Genomic DNA, 27906 nt, shown 5'->3' with positions numbered 1-27906 from the left:
GGCTTTCAGGGTTTGAATAAAGGCAATGTATTCTGACACTTCAGCCATTTCCCCTCAAGATAACTTCCAAGTATCGTTCACATTCCAAACTTTGGAATGTATGTAGAATACCTTGAAAGTGTTAGGCTCAACAGTCTGCCCATCGAAGAGCAAAGAACCTGGTCACATATTTAGTTTCCTAAACAAGGATCTCAGAGGCAGAGATGCTATGGATAAAACTCAGTTAAAGAAGATGAGAGTTTAAATTTCATTCCAAACCAAGCTCAACTGAACCCTCTGGAATTTTCCCACTCCAGTGGAGATAACACAAAACAAGCAAATCCCAAGGAGTTGGAAGATCTAATCTTATATCCATTGAGTAAGTAAGGCACCAATTGACGTGTATTTTGTGACATTAAGTTATTTTCTAACTACTGTAATTAAGCCATTTTCCTCTGAGTTGTGACTAGTTTTGACATTGCTTTCCAGCCAAGATCCAGGTACAAATGTTCCACCCACCTCTCTTCCTTCAGCAGGTGCTATTCACCGCCATCTCTGTCAAGGCTCCACTGGCAGATACCTATTAAACAGAGATGCTCTGTGGAATCCCTGTATTCAAAGATCTTGCAACAAAGCTACAGAAAGCTGCTCCACAGCAGCCAAGACACTCTATGAGGAGGCAGAAAGCAGAAAATGAAGCATGTGGCTGAAGACCTTTTGTCCACTTCCATTCTATTGAAATGCCCTTCGGAACAGAGATTGGATGATATTGTCTTCTTTTGTGTGCCCCATAATTAAGTGCTGGCTTCATTAAACACATGTAGAATGACTTAACAAACACAAATATATCTGGAATGTGCACCTGCCTTTTTCAAGTGAAATCAGCAAGTATTTTAGTGTTAAACTCAACCCTCTCCACAATATTCTTTCTCTGTGTCTCACCGCCTTTTTCCAGTTCTACTTTCTTTTGATTTCTATGTCAAGATCCAATTAATCCTACTGTCAAGAGTCTCTCCAGTTCTACATCATTGTCGTAAGAGAGGTTAAGTTCTTAGACCAGGAGAAGGCAGATAAGGTTTTACCCTAAATGAAAATGACAATTGACTATACTGCTTGCCTGGAATTCTGTGCTGAGAGGAATACTAAAGACAAATCTGCAGTTTGGTAAGAAAAAAATTACCAAAATCGATTTGTGATGTCTGTTACAGTGAAGAGGTTCTGAGGGAACCTATATTTAATATGCCCCGGACCTATATTTAATATGCCCCACAGAGGTCTGTGTCTACCTGTGAAGCTCCTTACAGAGGGTGTAAAGTGGCCTACATGAGACCACCTAGCTCCCAAAGCCGTGTGTCAGGGAGTGACATACCCCCTGAAGAGGGCAGAGATGAAATCAGGGAGGATGAGAAAAGCATCAGCAGAATCCCTGAGGTCAGAGGGTAAGATGGCTCTGCTATTGCTAATGTCAAGAGAATTACTTCAATCCTTGCCTGTCCTCCCTGATTTAGCCTACATGGTATCTGCACCTTTAATATAAATTGTTTCACCTCCTATTAGAAATGGGTACCATACGCATGGTTAGATGGCATCACCAACTCAATGGACATGAACTTGAGCAAACTCTGGGAGATAGTGGAGGATAGGGAAGCCTGATGTGCTGCAGTCCATGGGGTCACAAAGAGTTGGACATGACTTAGGGACTGAACAACAACAAAGAATATGCATAGCCCATACATACAAAAATAGCTAGCATTAGACTAGAGAATAGATCTTCCCTGGTGGCTCAGGGAAGTGCTTGCCTTCCTTCCTTCCCTCCCCCACTCAGGAAGTGGCTCAAGAATCTGCTTGCAATGCAGGAGACGCAAGAGACGTGGGTTCGATCCCTGGGTTGGAAAGATCCCTGAAGAAGAGAATGTCAACCCACTCCAGTATTCTTGCCTGGAGAATTCCATGGACAGAGGAGCCTGGAGAGCTACAGTTCATGGGGTTGCAAAGATTTGGACATGATTGTAGTGACTAAGAGAAGTATATCCATATTTAATGTGAATAACATAGGAGAATCAGGAGCAAATGGTTTCTTTAATTCTTAGGTTTTGATTGAAGCTGACCCAGCTGATCTGTTATATAAGTTCTTTTTTTTTTTTTCCAGAAACTCAAAATAGAGCCACCATGCAAAAGAAAGGTGGCTGCTCCTCTCTGACTTCCACACTCTATCCCTGACCCCTCTTGCCTCTTTTCCAAACATTTCAACATCCTCACCGGGTCTGAATGTGGAAATTGTTGGTGGTTCCGGTGTGCTCGTAGTCATGGATGGCAGCTGAGAAGATTATAGCAAAGATCTCCAGCTCCGTCAGCCAGTTCTGAAAAGGAGATTACAGAGCAATCACATAATCTGCCTGCTTCTCAGACAAAGTCTTCAGCTTGCTGACAACACACCCACATTGCTGCCTATCCACCCTGCAGCTGGCAAGCTGTTGCCAAACACGCATTTCTGACAGACAGAAATGTTTTTGTTTTTTTTTTTTCTTCAGTAAGGAGACTGGGGAATGTGTGATTTGAAAACAGCCTACCTAGCATGGTTGAGAGAGCTAACTAGTAGGTTTGTGTTTTTTTTCTCAAAGAAGCAAAAAATAATGAATGTGAGACTTTAACAGTTCTCATTCCATCCTTTACCAAATTTCAAATAAAGTTCCTGAGTAGACACAGAAAACCAATTTTAAGTTTCAACACAATACCAAAGCTAAGAGTAACAGATAACCTAGTGCTTATCCACTAGAAGATGGATAGTAGATACAGTGGAAAGACAACATTTGGTCTTCTGCCAAATAACGTTTGGTCTCTGGGTTGCAGTCCACCGATCTATGTTTGAAGAAACCTGTCCCCATCCATGTTACCAAAATTGGCTGTAGTTCAGTGGTCTTCAAAGTGTGTTCCCTGTAACAGTAGAGTTAGTATCACCTGGAAGATTGTTAGAAATGCAAGCCCTCACCCCAGTTCCACTGGGATCAGAAACTCTGGGTTGCAGCCCATCGATCTGTGTTATACTAAGCCATACAGATAATTATGATGCATGCTGAAGTTTGAGAACCACTGCTCTGTTTGAAGCTCCCTCGACTGACTTCTATTTCAGAGACTCTGGATTCACTGGTGCCTCCCCTCCTTTCTGTAAACCACACTGCCTGATGCCCATAGGATGGAACATTTGTACTGTCAGCTCACCCTTTGGTATCACTGCTTACTTTTGTACTAGTTGAGTTAATGATTACAAGCTTCAGTGTGATTTATCTCAAATGCAATTTTGACAAATTGTACTTATTTTTATAATTATATAATAAAATATGACCTAAACCAATAAAATATAAACACAAAAGGTTATGTCCATAGAAGTTCAATGCTTTGCACAGTCACTAAAAGAACTGGTGTCTTAATAGGTGTGATCACTGGGAAACAGTAGGAAAAAATTATAAAAATTTAGGGAGATTCTGCACTCAGTTTTCTTCATGAAATCTTTAAGTTCCCATTCCTTTGAAGAAATAAAACTAGAAGTCTTAGACAGAGACAGGGTTAAGGTATTGCAAATATGAGTACCTAAATTGGAAGAATTCAGAAAGCAGCCGGGGACTTCCCTGGTGGTCCAGTGGTTAAGACTGCACACTTCCATTGCAGGGACATGTGTTTGATCCCTGGTTGGGGAACTAGGACCCCTATGCCCCACAGTGAGGTCAAAAATTTTTTAAATAAGTAAATAATGTAAATGAAATTTAGTTTAAAAACAAAGGCAACCTGGGTTCTCTATTAGATATCAGTGAATACAACATATTTATTTGATTTGTTAACAAAAATGATTTAAAAGCAAACAGGTTAATTTCTAATAATTCTCACTCTAACTTTTTTCCAATTAATTACTAATTTTGGTCTTTACCTAACTACTGAAATCATTGTCTTCTTTGAAGATAATAACTATACTGAACTACCAATTTTGGTGATGTGGATGGGGACAGGTATCCTCAAACATCAGCATGCACAAGGGAAAAACAAACAAACTACATATAACCTATGAAGAAAAGACTTCATAGTTAGGGAAAGAATGAGCACAGAAAAAAACTCAGGAAAAAAACTGTATTTTAAAAAATGACTTGTAGCAGAATCCAGCATGAAATGTCAGGAAACATTTTGGCATTCTTGATAATACATCTCAAAAAACCAAACTAACGCACCATGAACAAAAAGACGCAAGGAGAAAAGAGAATAAGATGAAAAATCAACAAAATTAAATGAAAAAAAGATTGGCAAATAAAATCTTGACAGTGACAAGAAAACAGTAAAACTATCCTGAAAGCAGCAAGGACATCTCCTCAGGGTTAACACTTAAGGGAGCTTCCCTTTGTGTTCACCTGTTTACACAAAGAAACTCATGCAATACACACAACTCCATATAGGTAGGTACTCTTTTCATCCCCACTTCATAGATGAGAAAACTGAGGCTAGGAGAGGTCCAGTAACTCACCCAAGGTCCCACAGCTAGTCCTGAGACAAGCCACACACTCCAGAGTTCTTACTTTATAATCTTTAAGTCACTATTCCTTTGGGTCACTGTTCATATGTTTACTCAGTTTTTCATAAAATTGCATAGTTATGAATTTATATTATAAATATTCTTGATATTTTTCATTCACATATATTTTTCTTATTTTGGCAATGTCTTTCTTTTCCTCCCTAACACCCTGTCCCTACTTATTTATCCCAACTTCCTCCACCTATCTCCCCCCCACCAACATATCTCTTTCTCCAAGCTCATGTCGAGTTAATAATTTAACATTTTAAGATAAGATTATGAATGGGAGACAGTGTACCAGCTGAATCACAGAGCCTCAGTTCAACCAGCAGAAGGTGTCTAAATAACTACACAATCACAGTTCTCACAAATATCAGTGTAACTCCCCTCCTTATCCAAATATACTGACAAAATTATATCTTAAGTATAACTTACTTCTAATAAATCAAAACCAACCAACTATTAAATGAACATACAACAAACAATTAAAAACATAATGAAGCCTGGACTGAGCAAGGATGGAATCAGGCATTTTCAGAATGAACAAATGAACAAGTACCAGTGGCAAAAGCTGATTCATTGTAAGTAAGGAAATGATTCCCTTCAGTGGAGCAGGAAAGTGAAAGTGAAAGTGAAGGTCACTTAGTCCTGTCTGACTCTTTGCGACCCCATGGACTATACAGTCCATGGAATTCTCCAGGCCAGAATACTGGAGTGGATAACCTTTCCCCTTTCCAGGGGATCTTCCTGATCCAGGGATCGAATCAGGATCTCTTGCATTGCAGGCGGATTCTTTACCAGCTGAGCCACAAGGGAAGCCCAAGAATACTGGAGTGGGTAGCCTATCCCTTCTCCAGCAGATCTTTCTGACCCAGGAACTGAACCAGGGTCTCCTGCATTGCAGGCAGCTTCTTTACCAACTGAGCTGTGAGAGAAGCCCAGTGGAGCAGGAGTGAGGGTTGATTAGGGCCCTGTGATGACAGGCATTAAAAGCCAGGATGAAGAATACAAATCAGGTTTATTAGGCAGTGAAGTTTACATGCAAAAGACAATATGTTCAGCATGCTATTGAGAAAGAGATAGGAAAGCAGAGCGCACAAAGGAAAGAAGTAAGACCTCTACTTTTGGACTGAAAAGTCCTTATAGGATGAACAGATGGTATGGAACTAGAATCCTTACAGCTGATCAGCTCACTGAATGCAGGTGGCCACGAAGAGGTTGCAATCCAAAGGAGGTTGCATTAAAGATGATCCTGGAGGGACAGGGTTGGGAGGGAAGTGGGAAGGGGGGTTTACGATGGAGGGGACACATGTATACCTATGCAAATTCATATTGATGTATGGCAAAAAACCATCACAATATTGTGAAGCAATTATTTGCCAATTAAAATAAACAAATAAATTTAAATTAAAAAAAAAAAAAAAGATCCTGACATTCCTAGCCTGAGTGGTTAAAAAAATGGTGGGTGGCATTAGAGGGTAGCATTATTGGAAACAGAGAGTGGGAAAAGCTATTTTGTGGGAAATACTCATATTTCAATATAGTTTCATATTTCAATATAGCTCAGATTTCCTTGCTTTTTCCAAATTCAATACTGTCAATCCCAAAGGTTTATGACAAACCATAAGAAGTCAGAAATTTAATTCCCACGAGAATTGTATTCCAGATTTATCAAACTGTGACAAGGTGTGAGTAATAGACCTTTCCAGAATTTCCCTGTCTACAAAATATGAGTGTCCCGACTAATTCGATGACAGGGATGCCTTGCCAACAGGTAAAGGTGGACTTTGAATTATGTTGTGTATGACTCAGGAGAGCAAGCCATGCTTGTATGTGGGCTTGGAGTGGGGAACAAGTAGCGGGCTGTGAAAACCTGAAGGAAAAGACATGGATAATTTGTCATCGCCAGAAGAGACATTATTAGCAAGTTGTAACTTCAACAGGTGAACGACAGAGTTTCTTTAGTAGTCTGTTTCCATCTCCTACTGGTTTTCTATTGTTCCCTTAACTGATTACCACCCATGGAAGGCACACACTCCTATGGGTTTGGTAGGTCAGAAGCCATCATCTTGCGGCTGGATTTTCTGGTGAAGATCTCACAGGGCTGAACCAAGGCGTTGGCAGGCTATGTTCCTTTCTGGAAGCTCTGTGGAAAACACATTTCCAGGTGCCTTCAGGGCATTGGCAGAATTTATTTCCTTTCCATGCTTTCCACTTGGCACCTCCATCTTCAAGTCAGCAACAGCTGATGGAGTCCTGCTCACCTTCCTTCTGCCACATTTCTTTTTTTAAATTTTTTTTTTTTTATGTGGACTATTTTTAAAGTCTTTATTGAATTTACCACAATACTGCTTCTGTTTCCTTTTGGGGTTTTTTCGGCCATGAGGCATCTGAAATCTTAGCTCCCTGACCAGGGATCAAACCCACACCCCCTGACCTGGAAAGGGAAGTCTTAACCAATGGTCCATCAGGGAAGTCCCCTGACACACTTCATGAGTTTTAAGGACTCATGTGATTACACTGGGCCCAACTGGAAAATCCAGGATCAACTCCCTATTTTAAGGTCCTCTGATTAGCACCCTTCTGTATCTGCAGAACCCCTTTTGCTATTTAATATAATGTATTAAAAAAATGTGACATCAGAGGGCAGAGGTCATGGGGCCCAAAATTATACTGACCATAAACCCTAATAAAATTACTTAGCACTCTTTAACCAGGATGCTGTTTACATGTCCTTAGTGTGTCCCTTATAAATATGATAATGCCATTTATAATCCAAAAAACAAGATACACATTTCTCTTTTCTTAAAAAAAAAAAAAGCAAAAGAAAAATTAATCGCACCTTGCCTAATAAAAGCAATCAATGGGACAAAGGATAGGCTTGCAGTTTGAAATCTTGTGATCTAACTCAAAAGCAGACTGGAACTCAGAGTCTGATTCATATCTATTCAATCAACAAGTCTTCAGTCTAATTCTGCTCAAGGATTTTCTCTTAGATGTGAGCAAAATCATGATGAAAAGATTCAAGCCTCACTAGGCATCTAGGCTAAGCAATAATGAGTAATAGAAACAGATTACAATGAGTAACACGGTGGATGCTGAAGCCCAGACATCACTTTATCAATGGGATATTTTCATTCCCTATGTGTCTTATAGTTTATAAAACTGAAATGATTTCAACCATTTTCTCCCACTTGGTTTGTAATGAAAGGTTAGAGTCACAATATGCTCTCCATTCATCAGAATGCTTCCTACTGTTTTTGTAAGCTTGCAATGAAAGAAGTTTGTTTTGAGCTGCGTTTCTAAGAGAGAGTGGGCGGGAAGTAGTTTCTATATTTAAGAATTATTCTGAATATGGCCTGAATTGATAATGAAAATGCAATGGCAAATGAGCTCATTCAAGAATAGTATGCAGTATGTCATGATCATTGGCTGCTATGAAATAACATCTACGTTAATCTATGTTAATGATAACTTACATTAGCATAAGTGCTTGGGAGTTTTTCCAGATGGCTAAAAAGACTGCCTATGATTCACCTTTATGTCTCCATAGTACACTGAATGCAGTAGGTGCTAACTATGTATATGTCAAACAGATGATTTCAAAGTATATTTTCATATCCGTTTTAATCCTCACCACACGAGCATAGTGAGGTATAAGAATGTCAGGGCTTTTTTTTTTTCGCCACCAGCATTGCAGAAGCATGGCTAAATATTAACATTTAAATACGTGAAGTATTTAAATGTTAGAAGTCAGACTGAGACCAAATCCTGGCTCTGCCACTGTATTAGTTTGCTACAGCTGATATACAAAAGCGTCACCAACCAGGCAGTTTAAATAACAGAAATTTATTTTCTCAGAATTATGGAGGCTAGTAGTCCAAGATGAAGGTTTAGGAGGGTTGGTTTGTGGTGACAGCTCTTTTCCACCTTGCAGAGGACCCCCTTCCCCATGTCCTCACGTGTTCTTTCCTCGGGCATCTGCATGTCTGTGTCTTAATCTTTTCTTATAAGGACATCAGTCACACTGGTTTAGAGCCAACCCATATGCCCTTTATCTACCTAAATTACCTCTGTAAGTGCCCTATCTCCAAACAGAGTCATGTTCCGAGGCACTGGAGATTAGGGAAAGGGGACAAAATTCAGCTCATGACAGAGACTTGGGCGATAGGACAATAGTAACTCAGTCAGTGTGTTTCCTCCTATTTGCCCACGGGGTTTGGACCACTTTCTTGTTGATTTATATAATCTGGATCTTAATCCTTGATCTCTACATATTTTCCTCAAGTACTGACTTAATTACGGTGATTTTTTTTTTTATCCTACAGGTTTTCATTTTCATGTACTCAAAATAATCAATATTTTGTTATATAACTCATGTTTTGAGGCTTAAGAAAGGATTTTCTTTTTCAAGGTTATAAACATAACTTCATATTTTCTTCTAATATAATAAAAAATTTATGCTCACATCTTTAATTCATTTGTCTGATATTTGGTGAATGATTTCAAGTAGGATAAAAACCATTGCTTTTTTTTTCCCCCCAAATGAACCGTCCCCCAAACATTTTCAGAACCAAGTAATTCTTCCCTCTACTAGTGTTTTCTATAGATGGGTCCTCACTTTCTCACCTGCAGGTCTGTCCTTATCATATGTCAATCCATGTTCCATCCCCAGCAAACCACAGGGACTGATCATGACAAGGGCACCAATGACTCCCAATGTTGCCAAAGGCAGTGGTCGCTTCTCTGTCCTCATCCCACTCAACCTTTCGGCATGTTGCACGCAAGTCACAGCTCTCCTTTGGAGCTCTTTCTTTCCTTGGCTTCCATAACCTCACGCTGTCTTGGGTTTTGTCCCAATGATACTGGCTACTCTTTTTCAGTTACTATTGTTGGCTCTAATTCTTTTAGAGGAATTTTTTAGAGCCAAAAAATTCCTCATTTTATTGTTTTTGCACACACCATTTTTGAAATTTACATTATAGTTGTAAATGATCTGGAGGAACAAGGGCTGTATAAAATCTCCAAGGCCGAGTTTCTCAAAAAAATCTCAAGCTACTCTGAATGTTAATTGAGTGGTTAATCAAATGATATCCTATAAAGGAAACTATCCAAACTAAAATGGTGAAGTAATGAGCTCCATTTTAAACTTTAGACTGCTCCAGGACTCACTTCACAGTGCCTCTGTTTCTCTATTCACACCCTTTCTTTAGACCATGTCATCTGATTTCATGTCCTTAAATAATATTGATATGTCCCTGAAAGCCTAATCTCCTTGTCCATCCCAGACTCCTCCCCAGAACTCTAGACCAATTTGGTTTTCTTCCTGCTTAACATTTCCAAAATGATATCTCATAAAGATCTTAAATTCAACATGTCTGAATCAAAACTTTTGACTCCCCTTCCCTGAAAGCTTCTCTCATCAACCTGGTTTATCCAACCAAAAATCTAATCTGTCCTCTTGATTCCCTTCCTTAGTATCTGAAATCCTATTATACCATCCAATTCTTTCAAGTCTACCTCAGCAACAGGACATTTGGTCTCTATACCCCAGGAAGGTCCTTTCTCATCCAAACTACCATCATCTTTCCAGGAGACTTCTGCACTACTCTTCCAACATGATGCCTCAAGACCCATTCTTCACAGTAATCCTTGTCTAGCCTTTACCAGATCATCACACTCCCATGGCAAAATGCTTTAACTGGCTCACACTGCACTTAGAATAACACTGAGACCCATTAGCCAAGCCTACAAAGCCAACTTGGTCTGTACGTTACATTCTCATGATTTTTTATTTTATAACTGGAAGTGCGTACAATTGACTCCCTCCAGTCATGAGGAAGTTGACTAATCCTGCACTAATTCCACTGGCATACCTTCCTTCAGCTCTTAGCATGACTCAAGCCTAAAATCACAACGGTCTCAGATTAAATATTACTTCTGGAAAGATGCCTTTCCTATCTAATATAACTTAATTTACCCTGTGTGGGTCCCCTGTTCTAATCCTCTGCAGAATACTAGCAATATTTTCTTCTTTACTTTTTCATTGGTCTTTTACCTGTAAGTTCTTACCAGAATGCAAGTTCTCTAAGAGCTACAATGCACCCTCATCCTCTTATAAAGTACGTGGCACATAGTAAGTGCTCAATCGATATTTGGGTTCAGTTTTTAAAACTTCAATCAATTCCATGGATATATTTGTCTACTTTTGCACACTGTATACATTGCTTTACTATAGCTTTAGCAGATATTTTAACATCTAATAGAGTAAGAACTACCCCATCACACACACTGTCTTTTTCAAAAGTGTTTTTTCTACAATTCTTAAATATCTATTTTACATAAATTTTAGACTCAGCTTCTTATTTTGTATGCTAAATCCTTTCAGAATTTTTACTGGTATTGCTCTGAATTTACAAAGATGAGTTTGAGAAAAATTAACATCTGTTTCATATTGAGGCTTTCAATTAAAAACATGGTATATTTCTTCACTTATTTAAACATTATTTTCGTGCCCTTTAATTTCAGTTTCCTTTTCATTAATTTTGAAGTTCTTCATGGGTAATTTGTAGGTTTTTTAAAAACTGTTGGGAATGTATGTTGGGAAACAGTGTATAAGACAGTTACTTTATCCATATCTTACTGAGGCCTTTTACTTGATCTAATAATTTATAGGGTTTGGGGGTTTTTTTTGACAGATCATCAAATTATTTTCATAGAAAGCTTCTTCAATTTTTGCAGATACCATATTACACTGATTGAGAATCTCCAGAAAAGTGCTCACTAGCAATATTAATGTTGGATTCCTGTTTTGCTCCTTGATTTCATGGAACCACCATAAACTGATATCTGCTCTAAATTTTGGGCAAAAACCCTTTATCATATTATACAAGGTTCCTATGTAGAGTTTCTAAAATTTTTAAAACACCTTTTTAAATACTGTTTTTATAATTGACTTTATAATAAAAACATGAAAACTGCTGAGAGGTTAAGGGCAATCTTACAGAGTTTAAATAAGAACAATTCCTAACTGTTGAGCTTTCTTTATGAGGCAGAGAGAGCATTCATACTTTTGATACTTTATTCCTAACTGTCACAGTACTTCCACAAGACAGAATATTTTTCACAATTTTAGAAATGAGGAAATCTTGACTCAGAGATTCAAGCAATTTATCATAGGTCACAAACCTAATAAGCAATTATGCAAGGATTTATACCCAACTATATCTAGCTCCAGAGCCCACACTCCTCCCACTGTATTCCATATTTAATATGAGATATTAGACCAAGCCTCTCAACATGACCTAGCAGAAAAGATAACAAATGTGTACTGGGTTTATGGGTTAATTAATAACCACACCCCTTAAATGTCTATCCCAATGTCAATTGTGAAGAAGATTTCAAAGTAAAAAGGCATAAAGATTTACTACAGAGATCTAACTGTCACTAACAGCAGTATCTTTAAAATGAATAGTTTATATTAAGGCAAAGAGGGCAAGAAGTACATGACAAAATTGAGTAGCTTTGTTAAAACAATGAGTTATAGATCAGAGATTCAAAAGTATTTAAAGAGCTAAAATGTTGGATCAAAGCAAGAAATTTCCAAACGGTTAGAGGTGAAGCTTGACCTTTAGGTTCAAAAAAATCAAATGCACATAATAAACAAGATGGGAATAACCACAGCCCTTGTAAAAAAAGATCTATTGGTTTAAACCAAAAGCAAATTGTGTACAATATGATTCCCGAGTATATTCAATTCAATTTCAGCATGCATGGATATCAATGTGATTGAACACAGCAAGAGATTAATAGTACCACTCTCTATATCTGGAAATGCATATTTAGTTATAGAAATTATATTTAATTTGGCCATAGCCTAGTAAGGATACAAGTTACTACCAGATTTTTTTTTTCATCAAGTCCAGGATGAAGAAAAAGTCACAGGCAATAAGGAATTCCAACACTCTCCATGATTGGGTTAGATAATTATTGGGGAATAGGAAGTCCGTAAAACAATACATTTCTTGTGGGCTCAACCTCATCAGAATAGAAACAGCCTCCAATTAAAAACAAAATTCACCATCACATCTTTGTGTAATCTGAGTTCCTATCTGTACTTACTGCTACTCCCGTCTTATAGAGAAGGTAATGCACAGTCTGTGTGACGTCAGCAGCGTGCATCAAATTATGGTAAGGATTTTTGTGCTTGCTGTATCCCACTTCCAGGGCCTCCACAAATGAGACAAGTGCAGAAATGGGGATCTGAAAGAGAGTGGCAAGGTTAATTGGCTAGTGATTTAGTAGCTTTGAGAGACCAAAAAAGTCTAAGGTATTCTAGCTACCTCTTTCTGAAAGCATTAAGAGAGCACACAAGGACACAAGAATTTTTCAAAGCTAATGAAAATCACTGAACAGAGTATTGGATAATTTGAAAATCTAACAGGAAGTCCCTGGTCTGCCCTGCAAATTGTTCTTTGTTCTCCAGTTCAGAGGCCCAGGGTAATGACAGGATCATCTTAAGGACATTGAGGGCAAAAAGGCAGGTGTTCACTTAAATCTCAGGCAAAGGTTCAAGTCTTTGTTTGTTAAGAAATAAATGAACAAATACCATGCAGCATCTTATTTACTTGTGGGAAAACATAAAGTACACAAAGATTTAAGTTATAAAATGATTGTAAAACAAATGCAAGACTTCTGAAAACTGCACCCTTTAGAAGGAATGATGGGTTCACTGGACAGTTGAGAAAAAAAAACAAACTACAAATGATAATCTGTTCTATAACAGAAACAAGTTGTGTTCTTGTGTTTATTACTTGGCAACTTATTATTATGCTCAGTCGCTCAGTTGCATCCGACTATTTGCAACCCCATGGACTGTAGTTCATCAATCTCTTCTGTCCATGGAATTCTCCAAGCCAGAACACTGGAGTGGATTGCCATTTCCTACTCCAGGGGATCTTTCCAACCCAGGGATTGAACCCTTGTCTCTAGCATCTCCTGCACTGGCAGGCAGATTCTTTACCAGTTGCGCCACCTGGGAAGCCCAACTTACTGGTGCCTTGCAATCTGGAAAAATATTTCCAGTTATCCTAGCTGCTTTCTCAGCTCTCAAATATGGGTAATATACATACCTTCTTTTTCTATTTGGCAGAAAGTGAACAACTGCAAAATGCCTATACAAAATAAGGGGTCTTGGAAAACATTCATTGTATTAGTTTTCTGGATCAATTCCTTGCTTTAGGGTAGATTATCAATTGTAAGATTGGGGGAAAGATAAAGTATGTGTTCCAGGAGACTAGAAATCACATTCATAAGAAAAAAATAAGTGCTTCATGAGAATCCATATTATGTTCTTCCTTGGGAACATTGCTCCATATTTACTATCTGTGGGTTTAAAAAATTTAAATATAGCCTTTCAGATGTGAGAGATTAATTCATTATCTTTTTAAATTGAAGATCCAATGAACTTAGATTCTTTGAGCTGCTCATTGGCAAGCTATGGGCCACTGAAATGCTAGATAAAGGTGTGTGCATGTGTACTGGAGCTTCTTTTGAGGTCTTGAGCATCCACTGGATCTTTAAACAGGCTTCTTTCGAATTTATTTTAATAAATAACAGAAACAAACAAAATGCCCCAAAATAGATAAAACAAAATTTTTGAAAAACAATATCTTTGTCAAGTCTCCAAGACTCTGAAATTACTATTCTATTTCATTCAGATTTGTTTTTATTCTTTTCCAATCTATAATCTTTCATTTTTAAAAACATAAGCCTTAAAAGCCTGTAATTATGCATCAGTTTGATGATGGGCGTGTCCAATGAGACCAGTTCATGTACCATTCTCCATTGGCTCAGTCAGTGAAAGATCTGCCTTTTGATCTTATTAAATGAACCACAGTAATGATCAAGAGAAATATGACTTTCCCCCTCCATCCTCTTCCTCAAGCTATCTGAATACTGTTTTGTTTTGGTTTTTTTTTTTTCATCTTCCAGCATGTATGCCTGACAAAATAAAACCCAAGACATTAAGCTGACAGGATGAAAACCTCATTCCAGGACAGGGGCCAATAAAATGGGATTGGTCCCGACTCCTAACCCATCATCACCCTCCTCCTCTTTGATCATGACCAGTAGCTCCTAAACAAGAAGAGAATGAAATGAGTTTCAGGAGGAGAGAGAGGAAACTTGAAAAAGTGGCCATTTACTCTTTCTTCTTAATATAAGGGACTTTAAAAGCAAATCCAGGATTCCTGGTGGGCATGAGTGGAGCATGAGAGCTCTATACTCCCCTCTAGCAGGTTGTCCATCCAGCCCTTGCCAAGCTGCCTAGCGTCCATCTGAAGGTTGTAACATGGCTAGTCCTCCTGCTCACCACCTCTGCTGGTGCCCTAGAATTCTTCTGAAATCCTTAAAAACCTGTCTATGATGTAACTAAGTCTTGCTTCAAAATGTTCCTTACACAGAGGTAAGTGTGAATGATGCCAGTTCTTGAGAACTAGAGTTAGGTTGGGACCGTATAACTTTGGGTAGACCTGATGTTTGACCAGGTATTTTGTAATACACCACTGGAAATTTTGTTGTAAGAAAGCATAAGATTCATAGTTATTGCTCTTATTGAAATCATTGGACTGGCATAGTGAGTTCTATCCCTTTTAGGAAAGCAATGTCTTTTCCTAGATGGGATCATCACAGAAAGGTAAAGGTCATTACTCAAGGTCACATAGCTACTGGGTCAGAACTGACATCAGGATCCAGGTGATCTCCTGAATCTCATTCTAGTGTCTGGTCTACCAGACATGGTATTAGCCTTTGAGTGTCAAACAGGCTTCTGATGCAAAAGAAATTAAAGACCATTGTCATAAAGTGCTAATGACTATGTAAGAAATACGCTCCCAAATGTGCAGTCCTTAGGAAAGTGATAAAGAATCATGCTGCCCAGACAAATTGATACTTTATACAGAAAAAGACCTGCTTCCGGAGACTCATTCATTGATGAGAGAAATGTGAGGGGCATGATACGGCAGATGCCAGCAGATAAAGCTCGGGTTCCCTAGAGAATAGGACCCCACCTCTAGAATCTGTGGAATTAGAAGGCTGAGGAGGTAGAACACTGGAATTGGCTCATGCTCTTAAAGTTGAAGAATTAATTTAAAACATAAATGGCTGGGAGATATCAATGATCTATCATAGATGATAAGTGAGAGTATTTGTGTGAATTTGAGCCAAGTGGCTGAAAGAGAAGTTCATGGAGACAATAAATGCACACTCTATCTCCATTCCTGTCTCCTTGCCGGTGGTGGTCATTAGTACACAGAGTCTGGCTGAAAGGAGAGCTGTAGGCAGAGCAGGCAGGTAGGTCTGGTTCAGACTTCCAGCTGTACTTCTAGGAAGACTGGGATCTAAATAGGTGGCTCCAGTCTCTCCCTTGTTGATGAGCTCACCAGGCAAGGGAATAATGAAAGTTCCCCTCAGTGTGGAGTCTGTGGCAGTGGCTTTCTGGACATGTCACCCCGGAGCGGCTTTCAGTCTACATTAGAAGGATTCTCTTGGTCTTAGCCCAAAAGTCCTGCAGGCCGGACAAATATGTGCAGTTGTTTTGTTTTGTTTTAATTAGACACTGACCTTGAAACGGCTGATCAGATCATAGCGAGTGAGTAACTCATAGAAAATGAATTTCAGTGCATGGTCCCCACTGGCTTCATTGAGGGAAAAGACATCAAAGGACCACTTGTCCACATCCTACAGGTCAGGGCAGAAAGAAAGAATTCATTAGTTGGTAGCCACTTACATTTGTCTCCCTACTTTGGGGTTAGCCTGTAGCCCTAACTTGGTAAATCACAATCTAAGACTCTAATACTGTTTCCCCTATCAAACTTTTTCCAATATGGCAATCCTACATAGCATTTGCTGATAAAATATGAAATAGCCTTATTAGTAATAACAAGAGCTATAATTTACTGGGTACCTACCTAGGCATTATGATCAATGATAAATACATAACTCATCCTGAAGACAAGTCTGCTGCTGCTGCTAAGTCGCTTCAGTCGTGTCCGACTCTGTGCGACCCCAGGGACAGCAGCCCACGAGGCACCCCCATCTCTGGGATTCTCCAGGCAAGAACGCTGGAGTGGGTTGCCATTTCCTTCTCCAATGCATGAAAGTGAAAAGTGAAAGTGAGGTCGCTCAGTCGTATCCGACTCTTCGAGACCCCATGGACTGCAGCCTACCAGGCTCCTCCGTCCATGGGATTTTCCAGGCAAGAGTACTGGAGTGGGGTGCCATTGCCTTCTCCAAAGACAAGTCTAGTGGTAGGTATTATCAGTCATATCTCACAAATGAGAAAACTGAGAAGTTAGCTAATTTCCCTAAGATTCATAGAAGGCAAGTGTTAGGAATACATGTGGGGCAAAGACACAAACACACATTCAACTGAAGTTTAAACTCAGGCTCTTTCCATTAACCTTCCACTGCTGCTGCTGCTGCTGCTAAGTCACTTTAGTTGTGTCTGACTCTGTGCGACCCCACAGATGGCAGCCCACCAGGCTCCCCCATCCCTGGGATTCTCCAGGCAAGAACAATGGAGTGGGTTGCCATTTCCTTCTCCAGTGCATGAAAGTGAAAAGTGAAAGGGAAGTCGCTCAGTCGTGTCTGACTCTGAGACCCCATGGACTGCAGCCTACCAGGCTCCTCCGTCCATGGGATTTTCCAGGCAACAGTACTGGAGTGGGGTGCCATTGCCTTCTCTGAACCTTCCACTACTTCTGCTGAATTCCAAAATTTTAACTGACTTCACAATAACTTTCCTACCCCTAACCAGCCCTGTGATACCATTTACTGACTACCTCTTAGTCCACTGTGGAGAATGTTAACCCACTTAAAAGTGTTCAGAAACATGCATGATATAGAATGCAAAACAATGTGTCACCTCAAGAATCTAATCTGCTAAGCTGAAATCAAGGACAAAGCCTTCATTTCAAGGGATGGAAAAATGTTATCACTTCTGGAGTCACTGATCTGAGGACCGAGTCCTCAAATCTGTAAGTCACTTTACTGGAAAATATAAAACTAAGAGCTAAGCTGAACACACTCCTCACACTCTACTCTTAAAGTTCAGAGTTTTATTTGTCCATAAAATAGTGACTTCAAAATATATGTAAACACTGTCAAATATGTCTTTGACTTATAAATAGCTACTTGTGGATGTTATAAACAAAGGCATGTTTAAGAAATAATTAAAGCAATAGTCATTTGGTTTCTCAGCATATCAAGAGTTTTATTTCAGTGGTTAAGGAAAGTGTACTGCCATGAGCATGACAATAAGGATGCATATGAGATCACACTGAATCTAAGCTAGGTGTCAGATGGTCTCCTGGAAGAGACCTTGGCTTTCAGAAACTGCTGGACCCAGTGACTCCCACATCAGCCTTCACTGCATTCCAACATCATCTATCCATCCCAATCCTGTTCCTCTCCAAAGATCCCAGTCATGAAGATCACCCTGAGATCATGAAGGGTCTCTCTCATGGACACCAGGGCACAGGGAAAACCAACTGTATATAGGGAAAACCAAACATTTCCAGAAAGGTTTCAAATAGATTGTTTCAATTCACATTTAGTAGTAAACCTCACCTTAGCCTTCAATAATTTATCCTTCATTATAAAAAGTAAAGAAATAGCCACAAGTGCTAAACATTTTCTGTGCCAGGCACAGTAGGAACTGTTGATACACATTTGCAAACCCTTATAACCCTAAAAATGGGTATCACTTTTTCCAGTTTCATAGATGGCCACCCCAGAGAGATGAAATGAAGTGTCTAATGCCAATACCAGGCAATAACTCCACTGATGCCCCAGTGATAGCATTACTGACAGATGACATTGTAAACTCAATGAATATGTGCTGTGACCCAAGCCTTAGGCCCTAAATACCCCAAGAGTGCCTAGGCCACAGACAACGGAGCCATTTAAGATTAATCCAAGACCCAAGGTTCACCTTTAAAGTGAAAGTCGCTCAGTTGTGTCCGACTCTTTGTGACTCCATGAACTATACAGTCCATGGACTTCTCCAGGCCAGAATACTGGAGTGGGTAGTCTTTCTCTTCTCCAGGGGATCTTCCCAACCAGGGATCAAACCCAGGTCTCCTGCAATGCAGGTGGATTCTTTACCAGTTGAGCCACAAGGGAAGCCCAAGAATACTGGAGTGGGTAGCCTATCCCTTCTCCAGCAAATCTTCACAACCTAGCAACCGAACAGGGGTCTCCTGCATTGCAGGCAGATTCTTCACCAACTGAACTGTCAAGGAAGCCCTAAGGTTCACCTTGGCTACCAAAACTGCGCTGTCATGACAGCCATTGTCTAGCTCTTAGTCCTAAAGAAAAGCCCACTGACAGCTCAGTAGGTAGGGAAACATTTGGTCACAGCTGACTATTTTTAATCCTCTTCACTTAAATGAATAAAAGAAGAAAAAAAGCTATCACTGGAAATGAAGAGATAGTCATAGTAAAAAGTCCAGATTTATTCTGAATATTAGACCTTAGAGAAACAGAAGGATGTGTAAACACAAACTGAGATGGATAGTCTCTCTAGCCCCTCATTTTTGGGAGACTTTAGCTCATATTCTCAAATTTCAGTGTTCTTTAGAACCACCTGGGGTGCTCAGAAAAAAACGTTGATTCTTTGGTGGAGGATTCTGAAGAATCCTGGCTTGTGGCCTGGAATATGCATTTTTTTTTTAATTTTATTTTATTTTTAAACTTTACATAACTGTATTAGTTTTGCCAAATATCAAAATGAATCCGCCACAGGTTAACAAGCACCTAATTTAACTGCCTTAAACCAGTCTTCTCTTCTTAGCAAATTTGGCCCAAGCACTAGTCCCGTGAATTTCCTATTAGTCTAACATGAAGGAAGCCTGAACCTCCTCATTTCCTCCCACTTTAAACCTGGAGTCTGTCCAGGGTGTCTCTTCCTGAGTCACACAGCATATGCCCTTCTAAAGAACAGCACAATTCTCCATTTCTGATAACCCCACCTTAGAAGATTAGAGATAAAACCACCCAAATTAGAAGCTAGTATTCACTGCATGGAAACAAATAAAAAGAATAAAAGTGCAACATATTTCAAATTTAGAGATTGGTGGTGGCTAATTATTCTCTTCCTTAAATGTTATTTTGTGCTATGTTCTTACATTAATCACAAAGGTTAAGATGACAGTAGCAGGATGATTATTTTATTAATTGCATTCTCTCAGGCTTTTGGGAAATTTTCTGTAACAGAAGAAAACAATAGCGATTCCATATAAATTGCTGGCAGTGGAGTGAAAATAACCTTTTTCTAATAACCACTATGTAAAAAAAAAAGAATCTATGTCATCTCTCCAGTTCAACTCCAATCCACTGAAAATAAAACCAGAGTCTAGGGACACAGAAAAATATTACATTGTAAAAAGGTCTTGAACTTCCACAGTAAACAGAGCATACAACCAAGAAAAACAAGAGCTTTAGCCTTCAGCACGTATTAGCAAAGGTGTGGAGAAGGGCAGCAATTCAGAGTTAGTATTCATTCTGAATCATCAAGGTAACTTTCCCCTCCGAAAGACAACATGTGTGCTTCTGAGAATTACTTTTCCCCAAGCATAAAATAACAATTCACGCACATCACAGGTTGTTCCACATTTCTTCAGTCATTCTGTATAGAAAAGAAGCTCCAATTTGTAAGAAATATTTTCATAAATTTCTTAGTACCCATATAACCACCTGTATTTATTTTCACGATAAAGGAAGAAATTAAGGATAAAAGATGCTTTTAACATTCCTAAGACTTTCACTGAAGGTTTCAGATTCAATTATGAAAATCAATGCAACTTCACAGTGGGTGTTATGAAACATCAGATCTTATAAAGTGGTTTCACAGATTAAATAAGAAATGTTGCTGTGAATTATACAATGATTTATTGAGCATTAGAGTTGGGGTTGTAGAGGAGGCAGAGAAAACATGTGTCTTCGTGCTGTGTCTTTCCTCAGCACCCTTCCTGTCCTAGATGACTCGACAAGAGACAGAAAATGGTGAACTGAGAATCTGAATACAGAGTCTCCCAAAGTCAGCTAGTGAATGTCCCTGAGACAAGAGAAAGGGAATCAAACTGGCCCTAAAGGGCTCTATCTTGACATTAAATTGATCTGATTCTGCGAATAGGGAATTTAAATTATCTTCTGAAAATTCTATCAGGGATACACTTTTCAGGTTTCAGAGAAAGATTAAAATATCTTTGTAGTTGCTGTTCAGCCATTAAGTCATGTCTGACTCTCTGCAGCCCCATGGACTATAGTCTGTCAGGCTCCTCTGTTCATGAAATTCCCCAGGCAAGAATACTGGAGTGAGTTGCCATTTCCTTCTCCAGGGGATCTTCCTGGACCAGGGATCAAACCCATGTCTCTTGCATTGGCAGGCGGTTTCTTTACCACTGAGTCACCAGGGAAGCCTATTTAATGAGAGTCAGAATGCTGGAACCTCTTTGACTAAGCTGACATGACTCCGTGTGTAGGCACCAGGCAACGTCAACCAGTTCCGTGATCCTGGGCCTTAGCACAGCCCCTAAATTTAAAAGACCAGTGAGTCTGAATCTACACACACATACAAAAATACACCTACACAAGGGCTTCCCTTGTGGCTCAATTGGTAAAGAATCTGCCTGCAATGAGGGAGACCTGGGTTTGATACCTGGGTTGGGAAGATAACTCTGGAGAAGGGAAAGACTACCCACTCCAGTATTCTGGCCTGGAGAATTGCATGGACTATATAGTCCATGGGGTCGCAAAGAGTCGGACATAACTGAGTGACGTACACTTTCACCGTCAAGGGCTCTTCGAGATCTTCTATACAATTCCAAGAGCTTGTCTGATTGGGAGTCATTCTATAGGATTTAAACTCTTTAAACTCAAGCATTTTGTGACTTTCCATGGAACTTTCAGGTTTTGTGAGAGTTTTGGGAAAATAGTAGGATACATGAAGAGGACGAGGGTTCTGGAGAACGTACTTTCACACATAAAATGTAACCGAGAGCTATCTATCTGCCTATAACTCTGGTATCAAACCTTAGTTCTGTCTCTGCCTTTTTTTAGTCTCACTGAGTCTTAGTCTCTTCATCTACAAAATGTACATAGAGTAGGTAAGAAGATAATGGTAGAATTATGGTCACAAATGTTCCTCCTAATGCTGGACATTTATAACCAGAACAAATTTGATCTCCTATGGCCAAAGTCAGACTGAGTCTCATTATGCTAGATCACTGTGCTGATCACCAAAGTACTCCAAGAGAGCAGAAAGAAATGAAACTACACAGAATTCCATTTTTTTTTTTAAAAAATGGCAGTACAAAGGCTTAAAAATTAGCAATACTGTTACTGAACAGATAAGAAAAAGATAATGAAAGAAAAAAGTCAGGAATGACTGGGAAAACTATAAATGAACTGTAAATGAAAATTCATTTTCTAACAACAAATTTAACTTTTTATAGGGCAGCATATACATTGTAAGACCTTTTTATTGGTATTACCTTTAATGCTTCAATAACAGCTGGTGGATAGCTCAGTCCAACCATGTTTGATGTCCGTCTATACATTCTGCCAAAGTCAGAAGGAAAAAAAATGCAATATTATATCTTACAAAGAAAAATTAGCAGGTCACATAGTTACACAAGTATTGACAATTAATAAGAAGTCATATCATCTCATAAACCCAAGGAACCTAAAATTTATTTTACAACCTTTCTCATAGTCATTCAAGGGGCATAAATGTTCAAATCAAATGAAATTAAAGCAATCCCAAACATGTAAACCATTGGAAACAAACAAACAAAAATTAAGTCTATGTGACCCAAATGAAGTTATTAAAATAGGTCTCCTCTTCTGCTGGAAGTGAATTATAGTGTAGCACAGATAGTATGTAATGTATTACTTTATTCTGAAAAAAGAACTCCTATGGGGGACTCATTTAGAAGAGATTTTTCTTTAGAACTAAAAGATTAAAGAGAACTCAAAAAGAGAACTAAAAGAACTCAAAAACTAAAGAGAAAAATGTCCCAGGTAAACTTTGAGCCAACCACAGCATTTCTAAAACATTTAATTGTATAGTAAGGATTGTAAGAAGAATAAATCAATTTCTGGAATCCATTTCTGGGGATGGGGGCGATTTAATTTCAAAGAGCAAAGTGACTTACAAAATTGGAAAGTGTCATGGGGAACTCAAACCCCTTGACTGAACTTCTCCCTGGATCAATACCCTCACAAAGCATCTTTGACCTGTTTCAAATGTAGACATCATCCATGTATGTCAAATAATGATGATAAGATATGTCTTTTTTTAAAAATCAGAGGCTGAACTCAAACTAAATCTTAATGTGAACAAAAAGAATTCCAAGCAAAGGCAAAAAGCTTGTGCTAATGATGCTGCAGAGATACGTTTTCCATTTCTTCTTATTCAAGACTGTTTCCACCCAGAATTTTTAGTATTTATAAAAATACCAAACCTACATCAAAGCAAAGTCTTCAGTTATTAGAAACCAGTGTCCCTTTCACTGCTTTGGTTACTGAATGACAGATATCTTTACCTCTCCACAAATATCCCAGCCTGCACTGCATGGACGATGCTCTTGAACCGCGGCTTCTCCTCGCTTCTTCTGAGCATCATCCCCATCTGCCGCGTGAAGGTGGAGGCCAGCCAGTCTCGGACCTCAGAAGGCACTGCATCTGACTGAATGTCACTGAGCTCATCCTCCGTATCCAGGAGTCGCCTGGACCCAAGAAACAGAACCACGACACAGATTAAATCTGAAGTTAGAGCTCCCTGTTCAAAGCAGCTGTTCCTCCTCTCCAACCCACCTGAATACACAGGTGCAAAAAAACCCATAATAAATAGGCCACAAAAACATCCAGTACTTTTTTGGGCAGGGCTTGTGAAAGCCCAGCATTTGTGTTTCAAGGTGGTTTTCTCTACCAGACTGCATAAAGGAACAAAGGAGTCAGAGAAGGTCAAACAATCTTCATCTCAGGCTCTGTGGGCCTGATCCACTGCACTCAGGTGTAACCAGTATCTTTATTCCTTGATGATTTGTGGAATTTGACTGGAATCTAAACCTCTCATTTAAAATGCATTCACAAGATTTATTTCATAGATGGCCAAGTGACATTATTTTGTTTGAAAATAATGGCACTTAAAAACTACAGACAACACTGTGGCAGATTTATGTTGATGTATGGCAAAAACCATCACAATATTGTAAAGTAATTATCCTCCAATTAAAACAAATAAATTTTTAAAAGTGATAACAATACTGTATTACAAACTTAAAAGCTGTGAAGATCTTAATTGTTCCCACCACAAAAAAATAAAAATAATAATTATGTGATGTGATACAGATGTTAGTTAACCCTACAGTGGTAATCTTATGGTAGTAAATAAATAGAACAACACATTGTATACCCTAACTTTTACAATGTTACATGTCAATTCCATCTCAATAAAACTAAATTTTAAAAAATAAAAAAAAAGACTTTGCAAAGTATTACCCAAATCGCATCAACTCAGTCTTCTGAAGTAATAAACCCAAATGGCAAATACTGATACCCTCTGTAGCTTGATAGGACATTACAGAAACTTAAATGTCTAAATTTAAGCAAAATTTCCTAAATAATTTAGTTCTTTATTTGAGAATAGTGATTTGTCATGTGTGCTTAGCAGACTTTTCAGACCTAATCATGGATTAGGCTAGAACAGAACATAAACAGCAATAAATTACAATACTGTAAAACTTTAAAAATTGTATTTTATACTTATGTTAAGTCCTACTAAAAATAAGCAGTAAAAACAGGTGTCAATGAGTTTTTTTTTTTTTTTTCTTTAGATCCTCCAACTGGAAGGTAAGAGAGAAATATACATTTAGTAAAAAAGAAAAAAAAAAAACATGGTGTCAAATTTCCTTAAATTAGGAACCAAGCATATCACCAAAAACTAAACCACACAATTCTTAAAGTACTGGGAAATCCTATCAGATTGAAATTTGGCATAGAAAAGTTAGACATCAAAAATACTAACGGTGGAGCTTCTCTGAACTAGATAAAACAAGAAAAGCCTTTAATATTTACCAATTCAATGTTTTTCAAAGAAAAGCAATTTTTTTTTTTTTTACTCTCAAATGCACTTAGTAACTGGAAGTGCTTTGGTACTTATGGATAATTCAAGTGAAAAGAGTCTTCTAAGAAAATCAATAACATCAAAGGATTGAAGGAGGAATATTGGGTGTTTAAGAGAACAAATGCGCAGGAGAAGGGGATGACAGAGGATGAGATGGCTGGATGGCATCATTGACTCGATGGACGTGAATCTGGGTGAACTCCAGGAGTTGGTGATGGACAGGGAGGCCTGGCATGCTGCGATTCATGGGGTCGCAAGGAGTTGGACACGACTGAGCGACTGAACTGAACTGAAGAGAACAAATGCTTCTTCAACCCTTCAAAACCTTCCATTTACAGATGGACATCATGAATTAAAACTTGAATGCAATTTTTAGGCTGAGATGAATAATATGTAATAATTCCAGAAGAACTCCACATTTGATTAGAAATTTAGTAATCCTTTTATAAATGAGGATGTACAGAGGATATGTATTATCCAAATCTACCCCATTTGTGAAAACTAAAGCTCAAATCAAACCAATCATTTGAATGTTACCACCTACATGCCATGAGGGACATTTCAAAGAGTCATATAATAGAAAATTTATCATCGACTTCTTGCCATTTTAGCTCACCTGGTTTCATCAATGTACACAGATTCAAGCACGGAGGCTGCATATTCCAAATTCTTCTTGAGATCTACCACTGAAGCCTCCCCTCTCTCTAACTGTTTGACCAAAGATCGTAACCTGGAGGTGGGGGAAGAGACATGATTCAATTAGAATAGAAGAAACAAAAAATAATCCTACAATTAGAGTGAACAGTTTATAGCCATTAAATGTTTTTATTTATCCCAACATATATGAAAGGAAAATACAAATCTAATGATGAAACCATTATTTCTCAAAGAAGCAAGTTATAAAATAAATTCACACTTTTTTTTTCCCACTATGAAATCAGGAACAAAAATGTTCTCATCTACCAGGACTGACCTTGCCCCACACTTTCTAACTACCTTTCATCTTTCTAACAGTTTCCTAAATTATCAATAATTTTGCTTCTTTTCTGATTTTAGTTCTTTTTGGTCCTAACTGGAAAGAGTAAAGCATGACCAGCAACATCACCAAACACTGCTTTAGTTGAAGGTACTTTGTTCAGCTGTGACCATAGAGAATAGCAGTCTCATGGCCCACAGGTGTTCCAAGACAGGCAATGAGACTTAGAGCACCAAAATCACCACAGAGGACTGCAGAAGGAATACAAGAAGGCAAACTCTTTTACTAGACAGGAAGAATTACTCTGGTGGTGCTGTGGTGGTGGTTTAGTCGCTAAGTCATGTCCGACTCTTGCAACCCCATGGACAGAGAAGCCTGGCAGGCTATAGTCCATGGGATTCTCCAGGCAAGAATACTGGAGTGGGTTGCCATTTCCTTCTCCAAGAATTACTCTGTTGCTGCTGCTGCTGCTAAGTCACTTCAGTCGTGTCCAACTCTGTGCGACCCCATAGACGGCAGCCCACCAGGCTCCCCCGTCCCTGGGATTCTCCAGGCAAGAACACTGGAGTGGGTTGCCATTTCCTTCTCCAATGCAGGAAAGTAAAAAGTGAAAGTGAAGTTGCTCAGCCAATTACTCTAGGAGCAGATAAATACCCTAGTTTTGTTTTTTAAAGGAGGATGGATGATAAACCAAGGTACTGAGGACAAGACCTTTCCCACAGCTCTTCAAGAATTCCCTGGAGTAGAAAATGACAACCCATTCCAGTATTCTTGCCTAGAGAATTCCATGGACAGAGGAGCCTGGTGGGCTACAGTCCACGGGATCCCAAAGAGTCAGACACAACTGAGCATGCACAAGTTCCAGACAGTGTAAGAGAAACAATAAAACTCTCCTCTTAGTTATATGAACACTATCCCCACAGAGACAGACTTATTACATATGAGAACAATAAAATGCCAGCAGATTATCAAAGACCAGAAACTGGGAACACTGTAAATACCACAGAGATCTGGAGATTGCACAACCCTTCAGGCTGTTTGACAGCCAGCAAACAACATCACTTTGAGGACAAGATTGAGTTTGAATGTATTTGGACTTTCCAGATGGCACTAGTACTAAAGAATCAGCCCGCCAATGCAGGAGACCCAAGAGATGCAGGTTTGATCCTGGGTCGTAAAGATCCCCTAGAGTAGGAAATGGCAGCCTATGGTTTTTCCAGTAGTTATATACGGATGTGAGAGCTGGACCATAAAGAAGGCTGAGTGCCAAATAATTGATGCTTTTGAACTGTGGTGCTGGAAAAGATTCTTGAGAGTCCCTTGAACTGCAAAGAGATCAGACCAGACGATCCTAAAGGAAATCAACCCTGTATATTCATTGGAAGGATTGATGCTCAAGCTGAAGCTCCAATACTTTGGCCACCTGATGTGAAGAGCTGACTCATTATAAAAGACCTTGATGCTAGGAAAAATTGAAGGAAGGAGAAGGGAACGACAGAGGATGAGATGGTTGGATGGTATCACCGACTCAATGGACATGACTTTGAGCAAACTCCGGGAGATAGTGAAGGACAAGGAAGCCTGGTGTGCTGTAATTCATGAGGTCAAAAAGAGTCAGACACAACATGGTGACTAAAGAAAAACAACAATGCTTGCTAATTATAACTATCATGTTGTATATAGATGCCCAGATTTTATTTATCATATAACTGGAAGTCTGTACTCTTTGACTAACACCCCCCCATTTACCACTGTTTATTTTAGAAGGCATTTGTTATCATTATTGCCATTGTTGTTATTCAGTGGCCTTGGTCATCACAGATAACCACAGGAGAGTCATCCTATCAGGATACTTAAGATTATTATCAAGTCTCCATTTCCCAAGGCCATTTCTACTTTTTTGACTTCAAAATATTCTCAGGCTTGCATTCATAAGGGAGGACAGGTCAACTTCTCCACAAGGCATAAACTACTCCCCTCCAGATCTACATGAAAATGATAAACAATAACGAAGGAGGAAAAGCTCGGGATCAACCTTATAAAGTAGACAAGAGGGTAAGCCATACAAAAGAAATTTCCAGGAATTTCAGTGATGTAAAATACAAAGGAAATTAGATGGAGGGTAATGGCTAGCTGACTTGTGAATCTCCATCACGCAAAAGGGAAATATGCAAAGGAAATAAGCAGAGGCCTCTGCACTCGTGG

At 39.0% G+C, this 27906-nt stretch overlaps 1 protein-coding gene across 9 annotated transcripts in view; it reads right to left on the bottom strand.

Moving 5' to 3' along the window:
* The window catches only part of PDE1C (phosphodiesterase 1C), a 566144-nt gene that overhangs the window by 100569 nt on the left and 437669 nt on the right, over positions 1–27906 (bottom strand). For all 9 annotated transcript variants that reach the window (XM_055590470.1, XM_055590471.1, XM_055590468.1 and 6 more), the window contains 6 exons: positions 25342–25455; positions 23143–23325; positions 22090–22156; positions 16157–16273; positions 12656–12796; positions 2239–2339 (listed from right to left, as the gene is read on the bottom strand). In XM_055590470.1, the coding sequence (XP_055446445.1) occupies positions 2239–2339; positions 12656–12796; positions 16157–16273; positions 22090–22156; positions 23143–23228 (512 nt within the window). In that variant the 5' untranslated portion in view covers positions 23229–23325; positions 25342–25455. The remainder of the gene's footprint in view (positions 1–2238; positions 2340–12655; positions 12797–16156; positions 16274–22089; positions 22157–23142; positions 23326–25341; positions 25456–27906) is intronic.

Source organism: Bubalus kerabau, chromosome 8 (assembly GCF_029407905.1).
Source record: "Bubalus kerabau isolate K-KA32 ecotype Philippines breed swamp buffalo chromosome 8, PCC_UOA_SB_1v2, whole genome shotgun sequence".
Taxonomy (NCBI): Eukaryota; Metazoa; Chordata; class Mammalia; order Artiodactyla; family Bovidae; genus Bubalus; species Bubalus kerabau.
Note: the sequence above shows the minus strand (reverse complement) of the source record. Positions and strands in the feature narration are given on the sequence as shown.